At 36.8% G+C, this 17,164-nt stretch overlaps 1 protein-coding gene across 4 annotated transcripts in view; it reads right to left on the bottom strand.

Annotated features, from left to right (window-relative positions):
• CDKAL1 (CDKAL1 threonylcarbamoyladenosine tRNA methylthiotransferase) overlaps positions 1–17,164 on the bottom strand; it is a 640,596-nt gene that overhangs the window by 449,642 nt on the left and 173,790 nt on the right. For all 4 annotated transcript variants that reach the window (XM_082415179.1, XM_082415181.1, XM_082415180.1 and 1 more), the window contains one exon: positions 7,181–7,229. In XM_082415179.1, coding sequence (XP_082271305.1) covers positions 7,181–7,229 — 49 coding nt within the window. The remainder of the gene's footprint in view (positions 1–7,180; positions 7,230–17,164) is intronic.

The following is a 17,164-nucleotide window of genomic DNA, read 5'->3' as shown; positions in this document are numbered from 1 at the left end:
AATCTGTAAAAAATACAAACACATGGAGGCTAAACAATACAATACTAAATAACCGAGAGATCACTGAAGAAATCAAAGAGGAAATCAAAAAATACTACAACAAATGACAATGAAAACACGACGACCCAAAACCTATGGGATGCAGCAAAAGCAGTTCTGAGAGGGAAGTTAATATCAATACAATCCTACCTCAAGAAACAAGAAGAAACTCAAATAAACAACCTAAACTTACACCTAAAGCAATTAGAGAAAGAAGAACAAAAAAACCCCAAAGTTACCAGAAGGAAAGAAATCATAAAGATCAGATCAGAAATAAATGAAAAAGAAATGCAGGAAACAATAGCAAAGATCAATAAAACTAAAAGCTGGTTCTTTGAGAAGATAAACAAAATTGATAAACCATTAGCCAGACTCATCAAGGAAAAAAGAGAGAAGACGCAAATCAGTAGAATTAGAAATGAAAAAGGAGAAGTAACAACGGACACTGCAGGAATACAAAGTATCATGAGAGATGACTACAAGCAACTATATGCCAATAAAATGGACCATCTGGAAGAAATGGACAAATTCTTAGAAATGCACGACCTTCAGAGACTGAACCAGGAAGAAGTAGAAAATATGAACAGACCAATCACAAGCACTGAAACTGACACTGTGATTAAAAATCTTCCAACAAACAAAAGTCAAGGGCCAGATGGCTTCACAGGCGAATTCTATCAAACATTTAGAGAAGAGCTAACATCTATCCTTCTCAAACTCTTCCAAAATATAGCAAATGAAGGAACACTCCCAAACTCATTCTATGAGGCCACCATCACCCTGATACCAAAACCAGACAAAGATGTCACAAAGATAGAAAACTACAGGCCAATATCACTGACGAACATTGATGTAAAATTCCTCAACAAAATACTAGCAAACAGAATCCAACAGCACATTAAAAGGATCATACACTAGGATCAAGTGGGGTTTATCCCAGGAATGCAAGGATTCTTCAATATATGCAAATCAATCAGTGTGATACACCATATTAACAAATTGAAGGAGAAAAACCATATGATCATCTCAATAGATGCAGAGAAAGCTTTTGACAAAATTAAACACCCATTTATGATAAAAACCCTCCAGAAAGCAGGCATAGAGGGGACTTACCTCAACATAATAAAGGCCATATATGACAAACCCACAGCCAACATGGTCCTCAATGGTGAAAGACTGAAACCATTTCAACTAAGATCAGGAACAAGACAAGGTTGCCCACTGTCACCACTATTATTCAACACTGTTTTGGAAGTTTTAGCCACAGCAATCAGAGAAGAAAAAGAAATAAAAGGAATCCAAATCGGAAAAGAAGAAGTAAAGCTGTCACTGTTTGCAGATGACATGATACTATACATAAAGAATCCTAAAGATGCTACCAGAAAACTACTAGAGCTAATCAATGAATTTGGTAAAGTAGCAGGATACAAAATTAATGCACACAAATCTCTGGCATTCTTATACACTAATGATGAAAAATCTGAAAGTGAAATTAAGAAAACACTCCCATTTACCACTGCAACACAAAGAATAATATATCTAGGAATAAACCTACCTAAAGAGACAAAAGACCTGTATGCAGAAAATTATAAGACACTGATGAAAGAAATTAAAGATGATCCAAACAGATGGAGAAATATACCATGCTCTTGGATTGGAAGAATCAACATTGTGAAAATGACTATACCACCGGAAGCAATCTACAGATTCAATGCAATCCCTATCAAACTACCACGGCATTTTTCACAGAACGAGAACAAAAAATTTCACAATTGGTATGAAAACACAAAAGAACCCGAGTAGCCAAAGCAATCTTGAGAAAGAAAAACAGAGCTGGAGGAATCAGGCTCCCTGACTTCAGATTATACTACAAAGCTACAGTAATCAAGACAATATGGTACTGGCACAAAAACAGAAATATAGATCAATGGAACAGGATAGAAAGCCCAGAGACAAACCCACGCACATATGGTCACCTTATTTTTGATAAAGGAGGCAAGAATATACAATGGAGAAAAGAGAGCCTCTTCAATAAGTGGTGCTGGGAAAACTGGACAGCTACACGTAAAAGAATGAAATTAGAACACTCCCTAACACCATACACAAAAATAAACTCAAAATGGATTAAAGACCTAAATGTAAGTAAGGCCAGACACTATCAAACTCTTAGAGGACAACATAGGCAGAACACTCTATGACATCAATCACAGCAATATCCTTTTGACCCACCTCCTAGAGAAATGGAAATAAAAACAAAAATAAACAAATGGGACCTAATGAAACTTAAAAGCTTTTGCACAGCAAAGGAAACCATAAATAAGACAACCCTCAGAATGGGAGAAAATATTTGCAAATGAAGCAACTGACAAAGGATTAATCTCCAAAATTTACAAGCAGCTCATGCAGCTCAATATCAAAAAAACAAACAACCCAATCCAAAAATGGGCAGAAGACCTAAATAGACATTTCTCCAAAGAAGATATACAGATTGCCAACAAACACATGAACGAATGCTCAACATCATTAATCATTAGAGAAATGCAAATCAAAACTACAATGAGATATCATCTCACACTGGTCAGAATGGCCATCATCAAAAAATCTACAGACAATAAATGCTGGAGAGGGTGTGGAGAAAAGGGAACCCTCTTGCAATGTTGGTGGGAATGTAAATTGATGCAGCCACTATGGAGAACAGTATGGAGGTTCCTTAAAAAACTAAAAAAAGAACTACCAAACGACACAGCAATCCCACTACTGGGCATATACTCTGAGAAAACCATACTTTAAAAAGAGTCATGTACCACAATGTTCATTGCAGCTCTATTTACAATAGCCAGGACATGGAAGCAACCTAAGTGTCCACCAACAGATGAGTGGATAAAGAAGATGTGGCACATATATACAATGGAACATTACTCAGCCATAAAAAGAAATGAAATTGAGTTATTTGTAGTGAGGTGGATGGACCTAGAGTCTGTCATACAGAGTGAAGTAAGTCAGAAAGAGAAAAACAAATACCATATGCTAACACATATATATAGAATCTAAAAAACAAACAATAAAAATGGCCATGAAGAACCTAGGGGCAAGACGGGAATAAAGACGCAGACCTACTACAGAATGGACTTGAGGATACGGGAGGGGGAAGGGTAAGCTGGGACGAAGTGAGAGAGTGGCATGGACATATATACACTACCAAATGTAAAATAGATAGCTAGTAGGAAGCAGCTGCATAGTACAGGGAAATCAGCTCGGTGTTTTGTGACCACCTAGAGGGGCGGGATAGGGAGGGTGGGAGGAAGGGAAATACAACAGGGAAGAGATATGGGGATATATGTATATATATAACCGATTCCCTTTGTTATAAAGCAGAAACTTACACACCACTGTAAAGCAATTATACTCCAATAAAGATGTTAAAAAAAAAAAGAAAGAAATGTAAATCCTTTAAATATTGTACTTCTTCCCTTAGCTTTAGTTACATATCTTGTTCAACTATCAAGATGATACAAAAGAAAATCCTAAAGTCGTTATAATAGGGTGTCTCCTAAAGCAAATGCTATAAATGGATGGAATTTTCAGGCCACTAGTGTTAAACAGTGAGAACTCATTCAACATATCTTAAATTCTCCAGTTTGCTCCAACCAAGACAGATACAAAGGGAATATGCTTTGTTTGGTTTTCTTGTAATTACAATAGATTTAAATGTTTTTATCACCAATGTATCTTATTAATACATTTTTTAAAAATACTACTTTGTATACCACAAGAAGAATGCAAACAGGCTGTGGCAGAGGCTGTGTGTCCAAACCCCCTTCAAGGAAGACATATGAAGACAGCCCAACAGGAATCAAATGTGGAAACAAGACAGTTATAGCAGAATCCTCTAGTCAGGCTGTATTCCATCTGGCCCTCCTGGGCAGAGCCTTCTCCTCCATGGAGCATTTATCAATCAGGGTCCCAGCAAAGCAGATGGCACACTGCATAACTGAAGAGATTTTAATAAAGGGACTATTTACTAAAGTTTGGCAAGGTTAGGAAAACCAACAAGAGACAATGCAATCTTCTCAGGCTAGCAACAATGGGGTGTGTTTTCACCCCTGGGCCTGAAAAAGCAAAGGAAAGGAAGAGTTACAGGAACCCGGAGAAACAGATGAATAGAGAGGGCCACCTGACAGGAGCTGTGACCTTCAGGTTAGGATGGGCAGGGAAGAAGGGAGTGAGAGAGGGGAACAAATCCTTCCATTTCACACTCTAGTCACACCCCCAACCTCTAACTGCAGAAATCCAACTAGATGCCAGGTAGCAAGGATCCTACTGATGCAGTCCACACAGGTCTGCCTCCATGGACACACACCAAGGTGGGGAAGGGTGGGGAATGGATCTGGAGGGAAACAGAACTTATCCACCTCTGTGTAAGATCCTAAGATGTATGTGAAGCAAATTGCAAATAATATACAAGACATATCAAACAGTACAGCTGACTGGAGCAAAAGGTGTATGTACAGAATTAATGGAAGAAAAAGTGGAAATGGTAGAATGAGGCAGAAGTCACAAGTTAATTTGGTAGGTAACAGGCAACCACTGAAGGTACACATACAGGAGAGTGAGATATTCCCAGAAAATGACAGCCGTATATACAGTCTGATTGAAAGGAGCATGACTGCAGTCGAAGGTCAGTTAGATTATTCCTGCACCCTAAGTATTAAGGGGGTAGTAAGAAATAAACATTAACATGAATTTTCCCCTAGTGCATCCCAGGTATCTCAAAAGTCTTCTCCATTTAATCCTCTCCATTTTAAACTGAGTCTCAGAAAAGTAACTTACTGAAAAACAACCAACAAGTAGTTAACTGTTACAAGGACCACATTATTTCACTAACTTGCGCTGTCTTGTAAGTCTTGGCAGTAGAAATAGAAAGTGAAGAGCGGAAGTTTCAGTGACAGGCCCAGATCTCCATTAACAAGAAGATCTCAGATGAGTCCCTTAACCCCTTCCTGGATCAGCTTCCTCATCTGCAAACTAAGGGCATCTAGCAAAATTATTTCTCCCATCTCTGAAATTCTCCTGTTGTATTACTAAGACTTAATTCATCAATCTTCTCACCCTCAAACCAACCTGCCAGTGAACATCCACAGCAACTTCATCTTCAACTCATCTCTTGCTGTAGACTATCACAATTAAACCCAACTACAGTCTCTCCAATAAACCCACTGAAGCAAAACTCTTCAGTGCGATGCTATCCCTAATTAACCCAACCTGGAGGTGATAGGCCTTCTGTGATACTGTGATATAAGAAATACATATTTGGTCACCATCCCCAGTTCTTGATACAGATCTCCTAAAACTCTTATGATTTCCTGAGTGATAGGGTGAGAGGAGCATCTTTTGTTATTCATAATAAGCCCCTTTCAAGCAAATCTGAATTTGTATTAATGAGTTAACTCTTGGAGGAAACAGGCTGGTTGGTGTCATCCCTGATGACATATGATGTGGAGCATCTTTTCATATGCTTATTTTCCATCTGTGTATCTTCTTTGGTGAGGTTTCTGATAAGGTCATTGGCCCATTTTTTAATCAGGTTGCTTATTTTCCTGTTGTTGGGTTTTGAGAGTTATTTGTGTATTTTAGATTACAGTTCTTCATCAGGTATGTCTTTTGCAAATATTTTCTTCCAGCCTGTGACTTGCCTTCCCATTCTCTTGATACTGTCTTTTGCATAGCAGAAGTTTTTCATTTTAATGAGGTCCAGCTCATCAATTATTTCTTTCACAGATCATGCCTTCGTGTTACATCGAAAAAGTAATTGCCATACCTATGGTCACCTAGATTTTCTCCTGTATGATCTTTACTGTCATTCAGTTTTTTAAAAATATTTAGTGGCTAGCATATGCCTGGTACTCAAGCAACAATACCCTCAAGCATCCTGAAGCACTGCTTTAAGAAGCTCAACTGAACCGTTAAGGCAGTGATTCTCAACCAGGAGAGAGCACAGCAATCATGGTATAGTATGAACGTAGTGTCAAATTTAAGAGCACAGGCGTCGGAATCAGACTGCCTAGATTCAGATTCCAACTATGCCACTTACTACCTGTGTGCCCCTATGTCGCAACTTCCTCTTCTAAAAAATGGGGAAAACAGGGGTACCCACTGTACTTCACAGTACTGTTGTAAAATTCAATGACTTACTCCATGCTTAGCACAGTGCCTGTCACACTGTAAGTGCACAATAAATGTTAGTAATGATACTTCTAGACCTTACAAGATGGGGCTGAGGTATAGTTTGAAAAAAAAATTCAAAGTTATCACTGCTACAAATTTTTAATCGTGATATTTCATTTTATTCCAGGATTTCAAGGAAGACTAAGGTATAGTCTAAAATTCTCATATTCTGTGGTCACCTAATAAATTAAAGACTCAAAATTAATGAATAACAGCATGTGGAAGGTAGTAAATGCAAGCCACAAGGAAAAGTATGTGGTTAAAAATCTCAATTTGATGGAAGTAGACTGTTTTTTTTAAAACACAAATTCCCATTTATTAAAAAAAATGGTTAAAATTTTAAGTGAGAACCTCAATTCACTTAAAGTAGACTATATTTACAAATTAATCCACAGAATTAAGAATGGTTTACTCCTCAGTGGTTTCAAAGAACACTGGCTAATAAAACAATCAAAGCATAATTCTATTTTCTGTAACTACAAAAATTATACATAGAAGAGGAATCAAAATTGAATACTACTTTTAAAGTACTTTCAGAAGGGATAACTACAACTAATTACGTGATATAAAAACAAGCAAATAATGTCAATTATATCTCAATAAAACTGAAAATAAAGCTGTTTCCTTATTTTAAAATTAAATTCTGTCTTCCTGATCTGAGGTTCAAATTAAATCTATTTTACACTAAAATAAAAATAAGATTTTTTAAAAAGACTATACCTGACATTTATAAGCCAACCAAATATATGCCTCCTCTATTGGATTGGTCAATGCACAAAGCAGTCAAGGACAAAATTTTATGATTTTTGTCCAACAAATAACTTTCATAAAAATGCTTAACAATGTGAACTAAGTAGTATTTTATAATACAGTTCAAATAATATATACATGTGCTTATCTGACTTTCAACAATTACCTTTAATTGTTTCCTCCACAACTTCTACCACACGATCTATCTGTTGAACCTAAAAAGAAAACAAACTGTTAGACAAGCAATTTACATGCAGAAGAAACAGCAATTTTTGTTTATTCTTCTGCTTGAGTCAACATAACACATTTCGAAGCACACAAATGCAAGTTTTCTTTAATTAATGCATTTGGAGATATTATAAGAAATACTCCGTATTGTTTTGTGTTACAATGAAGTATGAAATTATCACTCTCCTGTCCTCCAATTATTGAAGAAATAATATTACATTTAAATAAACTGCCTGGAGTTCTATTAGGATAGCCTATCAACATAAACTCAACACATCCTGAGATATAAATTGCAGTTTAATTAAAACATGCATCTTCACACAGAGCTTCAAGGAAAATAGCATAATATGACAACCTACACAAAAGGACATATGCTGGTATTAAGAAGATCTACTCCAAATTTTATGCTTTATTATTTTAACACTGAAACCCTTTTTAATGAATTTCTACCATGTGCTGGGTACCCCGCTCAGGTCCGTGGAATACAAAATCAAATAACAGCTCCTGCCCTAGACACAAGTGACTAAGGAAGATTTCCCAGGGTACCATGGGAACACAAAGGGAAGATAATAAAACACGTCTGAGTAATCCAGCAATGCTTCTCAGGGAACCAGAGATGACTCTTGAGGGATAAACAGGATTCAGATAGGAGAAGCCCACTAAGGGGATTCAGTTAGAGTGGCTACAGTTTGGAAAGAAAATGAAAAAAGCAAAGATTGTAGCCCAAGAAGCTAGAGGAAGGAGAGCAAGACAGGTAAGAAAAGGTCATAAGTTGATATTTCTTCTACATTTAAAATCCTCAGAATCATTATTGTTTTATCACAAAATATAAATATAAAAAGGAAATAAAGTAACTCATAACACCCTCCATTTCCACTCCTCAGACGAAATCACTCATAACGGTTTGATGAGTAGATACCAAGTGTTAAACATTTACACATAATTCTGTTCTGTAGCGTTTTCTTCCGTAACAAATTATGAGACAGATAGACAGATGACAGATAAAATAACAGACCTCTGCTTGATTTTTTTTTCTATACATCATCAATACATCTAGGTCTACTTCATTTATTTTACTAGCTGCCTACTCTCTCACATATGGATATAACATAATGCATTCATACAGTTCAGTAGTGATGAATTCCCCTACTGATGAGCATTTTTGTTACTCCTAATCGTTCATTATTATACAATGATGTTGCAATGAACTCAACTGAGACAAGAAGAACCTTTTAAAAAACACTTTATTTAAAATGCAATGTCACATCTCTTTGAAATATTCTTTTGGCCTCAGTGCCTTACAGGAAATAAGGGAAGACTTGAGAGAACACACTTGAATCCAGCTCTGCCTGTGACCACTCGGCCCAGCATGATGGTAGTAGTAACAATAATTATTGAGAAATTGTCAAAGGCAAAGTAAATCTCAGAGAAAGTTAGATCTTTAGTCCTAAACAAACCTACCTAACTGGAGATGGATGTGCCCACCTAGAACCACTGGAACCATTAAGTTCCGGTTTTATTAAGAGAATCCACATGGCTTCCTTATAGAATGTGATCAAACCCAGGATAATAGAGAGTTCAAAGAGGAAGAAGTAGCCAACAGTGTCAAATGCTTCAGAGATAACAAGTAACATAAAGCCTCAAATGGGTATACCTGATTTAACAATAAGGGGGTCAATGAACCCAGTTCAGTAGTAATGAATCATAAATAAGAAAATGGTGACAGCTCATACAGACAACTCTTACAAAAAGCTGGGTAGAAAAAAGAGAAAGAGGACTCCTGATAGCTAAAAAAAAAAAAAAAATTGAATATACATGTGTTAGTATATTTAATTCTTTCTTTCCTTTCTTTTTTAAAGTTTACATGCTGAGGAGAGAAAGGCCATAGATAAAAAGGAATTGAAGATAGAAGAAATAATTGACGGAGCTAGGTCCTTCAGGAAGTAGAGAGGCTAAGATCCAAAACACAGGTAGTAGAGACACAAGCCAGAATGGGAGAGGGGCCAAGTCATCTTCTGAAACAAGGGGTTAGGAGGGAAGCCTGAAAACAGATGCTATTACTCTTGTAGAAGTCAAAGAGGATATAAAACAAGATTCCCATCTGTTGGCCTCAATTTTCTCAGTGAAATAAGAAGCAAGTTCATCTGCCATGAGTGAGAAAGCATACTGTTAAATAAGAACAGAGTGGATGCTTAAAGTACCTGTTAAAAGTTTAATACCTGGTTAAAAAAAAAAAAAGAGAGAGAGAGAGAAGACTAGAAACACATAAAAATTGCTACGGTATTGAGATACCAGTTGAAATTAGATACCATGAACTTTTAACAATGACTCCATGTATAGCTGTCATTTTCCTCAGGGCCCAGCAGATCTTATGTAGGAACCAAACAGTTAAATGGATTGACCCAAGGTTTGTTCATTCCATCATTCATTCATTCACTCATCATTTGTTAAACATCTAACAAGTGCCAGGAAGGTTCAAAAGGCTGGGGAAATAGCACAGAGATTTACAGGACAGATGTGAAGGACACGGAAAAAAGGAAACTATCTCTGCTGGATAACATGAAACTTTAAGTATAGGTTAGATAGAGAAAGAAGCAGAGCCAGAAAGGAGAAATAAAGCGGCTGGGGGTTGAAGGAAGGAAGGAAGGAAGAAAGGAAAGGGAAGGTGGGAAAGAGGAGCGAGGATGGAGAGAGATAAAGGAGAAAAGAGAATAGGAGGTTATAACAGAGTACAGATACAGGCATTTAGTATTTTTGAAGAACAGCAAGGTCCAAGATCTAGTCATGAGAACAATTTGCTGAAAGAGTTTGATAAAGGTGATAACCACTGGAGTTGAGAAGTAAGGAAGTAAGGTTAGAGTGTTGGTGAGACATTCCATATGGACACTCAGATTGCCCACGATATTAGAAATATAGGTAGGATAAGGAAGGAAGAGTTGATCAAATTTCCCAGTGAATGTAGGTGAATGACCAACATATCAGTTGAGGAAAAGACAGAATAAAAGAAGTACAATATGAAATAATTCAATAATGGAACCAAAACAAAAATGCTTTCCTATGCAGTTGGGGACATCACAGTTCAAAGGGAGTATTGCACCCAATCTTGTAGCACATGGACCGAATAAGAAGCAGGTACCCTGGAGAAAAGTCAGAATAACATGTGGAGGGAGGAGTTAAAAGGTTAAAAAGTTGGAGGTAAGCTAAAACTATAAAATTCTTAGAAGAAAACAAAGCCATAAATCTAGATGAATCTTGTATTAGACAATAGTTTCTTACTATTACATCAAAAGAATGAGTGATAAAAAAGGCAAACTGAACATCATCAAAATTAAAACCTCTTGGTACATCAAAGGACACTACTAGGAAAATAACAAGACAACATAGAAAATGGGAGAAAATTTTTGCAAATCATATACCTGATAAGAGACCTGAATCTAGAATATATAAAGCGCTCCTTGAACTCAATAAAGAGACAAATAAGCCATTTAAAAATGGGCAAAAGATCTGACTAGACACTTTTCCAAGAAAGATATACAAATGGCCAATAAGCACATGAAAAGATGTTCAACATCATTAACCAACCAATACATGCAAATCAAAACCACAATGGAGGAAGTGGGCAGTTACTGTTTAACGTGCATAGATTTTCAGTTTGGAAAGATGAAAATGTTCTGGAGATGGATGCTGGTGATGGTTCCACAGCAGAGTGAATGTATTTAACGCCACTGAACTGTACACTTAAAATTGATTAAGATAGTAAACTTTATGTTGTGTATATTTTACCATAATGAGATACTACTTCATACCCACTAGGATGGCTATAATCAAAAGGACAGACAGTGACAAGTGTGGGCAAGCATATGGAGAAATTGGAACCCACATCACACCTTGCTACTGGGAATGCAATAAAATGGGGCTGCTGCTCTGGAAACCAGTCTGGCAGATCCTCAAACCATTAAACCATATGATCCAGCAATTCCAATCCTAGTTGGATACCCAAGAGAAATGCAAACGTATGCCCAGACAAAACTTGTACACAAATAGTCACAGCATTATTCATAATATGCAAAAGGTAGAAACAACCCAAGTCCCATCTACTGATGAATAGATAAACAAAAGGTGGTATAACCATACAACAAAGTGTCATTGAACCATAAAGGGAAATGAAGTATTAATAATGTTAAAACATCATGCTAAAGGATAGAGGCCAGAGGAAAAAAGGAAAAAATCAATCAACATATTGTCTGATTCCACGCATATGAAATGACCATAATAGGGAAATTTTCAAAGGCAAAGTAGATTCGTGATTACCCATGGACAGGTGGCGAAAGAAATGAGAGGGACTGCTAAGGAGTACTGTGCTTCTTTTTGGAGTGATGAAAATATTATAAAATTGATTGTGGTGATGGTCACATAACTCTGTGAATATACTAAAAACCACTGAAGTACACAATTTAAATGGGAGAATAGTGTGGTGTTTGAATTATATCTCAAAAGGGCTGTTATTACTGCCACCATCCCCCCAAAAAAAGGTTGAGGGTGGTCAAATGTTCTAATGTCAAGGTCATGAAACTCAAGAAAAAACTGAGGAAATGTTCCAGTTAAAGGAGACTTAAGAGACCTGACAACTGAATGTAACTTTGGGTCTAGATCTGGGATTTTTCTTTCCCTATAAGGGACATTATTGGAACAATTAACAAGATCTGAATAAGGTCTGCACACTAACTGATAGTATTTTAGCAATGTTAAATTCCTGGTTTTTATAATTAGACTATAGTGATATAAGAGAATAGCCTTGTTTTTTAAATACAAGGATATTTAGAAGTAAAGAGGCATCAGGTTTACATCGTGCTCTCAAAAGGATCAGGAAAAATGTCTATATATAAAAAGAATAAGTAAATTTGGTAAAATATTAACATGCGGGGAATCTGGGTAAATGGTATATGTTAATTCTTTATCTTCACCACTTTTCTGTGAGTGTGAAATTATGTCAAAATAAAACTTTAAGTGTGTGCGTGGGTGTGGGTGTTGAAGAGATGAAGATTTTCTTTTACCGTAATGGTCACACAGAATTGACATGAATGCATCAGTTCTGAAATGCATCAAGCTGAAAATATATCCTCTGACTTTGAAAAAGTATTTGATTATCACATTCACTTTTAAGGCAGAAAACAGATATTGCCTACACCTGATCAGTAATCGCTGGGTGGTGTGGGGGGGAACCAGGACTTCAAAAGGAAGGCTCTACCAAACTTTAAGAAAAAGAGAAAAAAGCATTTGATTACAAAAAAGCAGGGGGGATGTTCATTAAATGCTTTAAAGAAAATGTTGTGTCACTTCCATTTCTAGTAAGGAGAATACTGGAGGAAGCGGTGGGAGAAAAAAAGAAAGAAGAGGAGACAGTGAAGAAAGAGAAGAGTCAGGGGAGGGGGAATTAAATGGAAAAGGCAGAGGCTGGGAGGCAAAAAGAACAGGGTGGGAGGCAGGGAGAGAAGAAAAAGCAGTCCTGAGTGAGAACAAACTCAAGATTCACATACAGTAATGAGGAATATATTGAATTCATTCTGGGAAGAAAAGGAAAGCTGTTCTTAATTAACACTATAAATTGTAGTCCTGAATACACAAGAGCTTAGTCTCTGGCATATAATTCAAATAAAATAAATAAAAGAGTATCTTGTGTCCTTCAGGCACTTAGTTATAACTCTACAGGAAAAAAAAGACATGCGGTATGTTCTATTACTGACTCCATATGATCTTGACAATGAAGAAAGGAGTTGGCGAATAAACAATTCATAAATAATATTAATGAGTCATTCTGCTGCAGAACTTTTAAAAGAAACCCATAAAAATATTCTATTCAGCTATTATGAACTACTCCAAATTTATAACTCAACATATATTGAAGAAACAAACCTATACAAAGCCACCTAAAGCAAATAAAAGAGCTATTCTGAAGTTTCGTAATTGTTTCGAGCAGTGTTATCCAACAGAACTTTCTACGAGGACGGAAATGTTTACACACTGGGCTCTCCAACATGGTAGCCACTAGCCACATGTAGTTACTGCGTACTTGAAACACAGCTAACTGTGACTGAGGAACTGAATTTTAATTTTAATTCACTTAAATATTCACCTGTGGCTTTTGGCAACCACACTGGAAAGTACAGGTTTAGAGTATGGCTAAGACAGCCACCAAGTCTGTGGTGACGTGTTAAGGAAGCCCTAGGAAACTAACACACACCTCAAATACAATTTTGCCAACTAGGCTAAAATAAAAGTGTAGTCAGGGAACAGGCTAATACTGTCCTGCAGTCAGAAGTTCAGCTTTAGTATGCACTTGAAGTATCTTTTTTTCTGAACAACCAGCAACTAGATAAGTTGCAACCAGACTACTAATAACAGCATGATAGTTAACATTTCTTGAGCAATTACCATGTCCCAGGCTCCATGCTAACACACCACATGCAACATCACTTTTAATCCTCAGAACATCCCTCGGCAGTAGACACTTACTGTTATTTCCTAGGCTGAGGGAACTAAGGCACAAAGGTATCCTGCTAAATTCTAGCCAAGTGGTCTTAGTATATCTTATCTAGGAATGGCACATAAGGGGCACGTTTTGTGAATTTCCCTTTTCCTTTACACACCGAGGTCATTACTAACTGATCACAAAATGATATCCAACTGAACTTGGACTTTCAAGTTAACGAGGCAACAACTATTCCCCCAAACGCTCACCCACCAATCACCTCTGCTGTGCATGCATTCACTTGACAAATATCTATTAAGCACCAACCAAGTACTATGACTGTTCTAGGAACGGGGGATCTAATGGTGAAAATATCAAGTCCCTGCTTCATGGGCCTTACATTCTATTTGGAGGAGACAAACAGGTAAACAACTGAAAATGTTCACTTCCTATCATGATAGATGCTACGAAGAAAATAAAATCTGGGAGTGGCTGGAGGAGGAGAGGGCAATTTTGCTACAGTGGTCCAGGTCAACCTCCGGACAGGCAGCATTAATGCTGGGACGTGAACCATAACACAGAAGCACCAACGTGAACCTCCAGGGGGAAGAGCACATACAGGGGTTGAGAGACAGAAGTGATGGCGAATGAGGGCCATCGTGGTAGGAGATGAGGTCAGATAATCAGGGAGGGAAGACTATGTGAGACCTTGTAGCTCATGTGGTGCCGGTTACACTTTACATTCCACCTGAGAAAGGAAGTGATCGGAGGGTTAACAGAACAATCTCAGTAGCATCGCTCAGGCTAATTCTATCAAAAATGTGCAAAGACCACTCTTTATCCACATTTCTCTATTACTTGGTGTGAGTCTTTTTATACTTGTATGAATCTGGCTGGGGTTTTACTACCCCTTGATTTTATCCCAAGACACTTCAAATCCTTTCAGGAGTAACAAAGGTTAATAAATTATAGATACACATCAACACAGATACAGAGGAACTCTCTCATTAGCTCTCTTAATTTTGATTGTATATAAATAAACTAGGAAAACCTGTCATTTCATTCTAATTAAGAAATATCAGACCAACACTTTAAAACCACCTAAAAATTCTATCAACCTTTAAAAGAAAAAAATGCCTTTCTTTCTACCTCTGTTAAGAACTATACTATAAAAAGCCTTTTCCATTAAATGCATGTTCAGATTTTTCACTTTTACCATAATGGGAGCTTGATCCAATAATCAGCATTTGACAGGTTAAAGTTCAATACTGACTTCATGGTAAAAAAATATTTTTCTCTCTAAAAAATTTTCCTTCAAGCTGTTAAGGGAAGTCCCTACCTCTATAAATGGTATTGGAAGAGAGCTCAATTTCCAAATCTCTTAAATTTGGAGAAGTCCAGAGCAGTCACTAGCTAACTCTGCTGGAAGAAAGATTTCTTGAATTCACAAGCCCATGAACAAGTTTACTCATGTTACACAAAAGAGCATTTGATGCTACATGTGGTTTAACTTTTTCAAAAAAACTTTCTCATCTGCCAGTACAGTTTCATCTTCTTTCACCTCTTCATTGAGAAAAATTCTTCCCCAGTGGTACAAATAGCCCTTTCATCAAAAGTTATATGACAGCACATTCCACACACCACTAAAAGCATATTTTCTACCTGAATGGTACCAGTGAGTGACGAACACTGAGTAAGAGATAAAAATTACTAAGTGAAAGATGAGGCCAGGCTAGATGGATGCCAGCAAAATGGGGATCAGTACCAGGAACTTTGCCCCCTTAAATCCAATTAAAATACCTATAAAACTTTCTCGCAGGGGGTGGCGGGGGGGCATCTTTAAGAAACTAAAATCAACATGCTAAATTCAATTACATAGAGAAACATTCTTTGGGACATTAGAATATTATAGCTATATTAAATAATAGGACATGTTATAAAGTAAAAAATTATATATAAAGTAATACTAAAGTTGAAAACAGTAGTACTAGAATTCAAACAGAAATACACATTAGGGATGTAAAACATCAACTAATAAACAATGTTGCATGTAGTAGGCAGAATAATGGTCTCTCAAAGATGTTCAAGTCATGATCCCAGAACCAGAGAGTAAATTACCTTCCATGGCAAATGGACTTTGCAGGTGTGATTAAGATTAAGGACCTTGAGATGATGAGATTAACCTGGATTATCCAGATAGGCCCAATCTATTCACATGAGTCCTTAAAAGCTAAGGATCTTTCCCATCTCTGGATAGAGAGAGAGATCAAGATAGAAGAAGGGTCAGAGAGAGATGGCATTGCATTGCTGGCCTTAAAGATGGAGGAAGGGGGCCACAAGTCAAGGAATGTGATGGCCTCCTAAAAGCTGGAAAGGGCAAGGAAGAAGACTCCCCTAGAGCCTCCAGAAAAGGATGCAGCCCTGTCAACACCTTGATTTTAGCCCAGTAAAACCCATGCCCGACTTATCTCCAGAATCGTAAGATAATAAATGCGTGTTGTTTTAACCAACCGCGTTTGTGGTAATTTGTTATGGGACATGTGAAACTCATACACTAATTAAGAAACAAACATGATAAGAGTTAGCATCATCAAAGAGGGAAAGGAAATTTTAAAAATAAATGCTGCTGGAATAACTGAGAACAATACGGAAAAATATAAATGCATACTTGATATTTAACAAATATTCACTCAATAAGTATTTACTGAGCCAGACGCTGCACTAAGTACAGAAACTAATGTAAAATATGTAAAGCTGTAAAATAATAGCAAACAAAATCCCTGGCTTTATGGAGCTTGTAAGTGTCCACCACAGTAAACTGCAAACAGAGTGAAGAGTTGAACAAATCCTTTCCATAATTTAAAAAAAAAAAAAAGGTCTAAAAGAAAAAGAAAAAAATATATACTTTATCAGACCTGTTCCTAGATCCCAGAAACTTAAGTTTAAGTTTTGAAACCACAGAAGAAATTACCCACTCATTCCCCTCTACCTCAAATTCCAAGTTTCTAATATATCAAAATTTTAAAAGTCAATGAAAAATGATAAAGAGACACAAATTTTCCCAAGTTAAAATAGGTTGATTCCCTGCTGTTGAGTTCTAGGAGTCCTTTAGATATTCTGGTATAAACCCTTTAGGAGATATGTGTTTTGGAAATGTTTTCTCCCAGTCCATGGCTTATCTTTTCATCTTAACGGTATCTTTGGGGGAGCCAAAGGAATTAATTTTGATAAAGTCCAATTTATCAATTTCTTTTCTTCTGTGTCCTAAGAAATAGCTGTATGTGGCTACCTAAGAAACAGTTTCCTAACTCAAGGTCACCAAAAAAGAGGGGAAGGTGATAAAAAATTCGAACACTTTATCAAAGATATATGGATATCAAACAATCACAGAAAATATGCTCAACATCATTAGCCAACAGAGAAAACAAATTAAAACCACAATGAGATACTACT

The sequence above is a fragment of the Balaenoptera physalus genome (genome assembly GCF_965194825.1).
Source record: "Balaenoptera physalus genome assembly, chromosome: 11".
Taxonomy (NCBI): Eukaryota; Metazoa; Chordata; class Mammalia; order Artiodactyla; family Balaenopteridae; genus Balaenoptera; species Balaenoptera physalus.
This window is presented reverse-complemented; position numbering and strand designations above follow the sequence as displayed.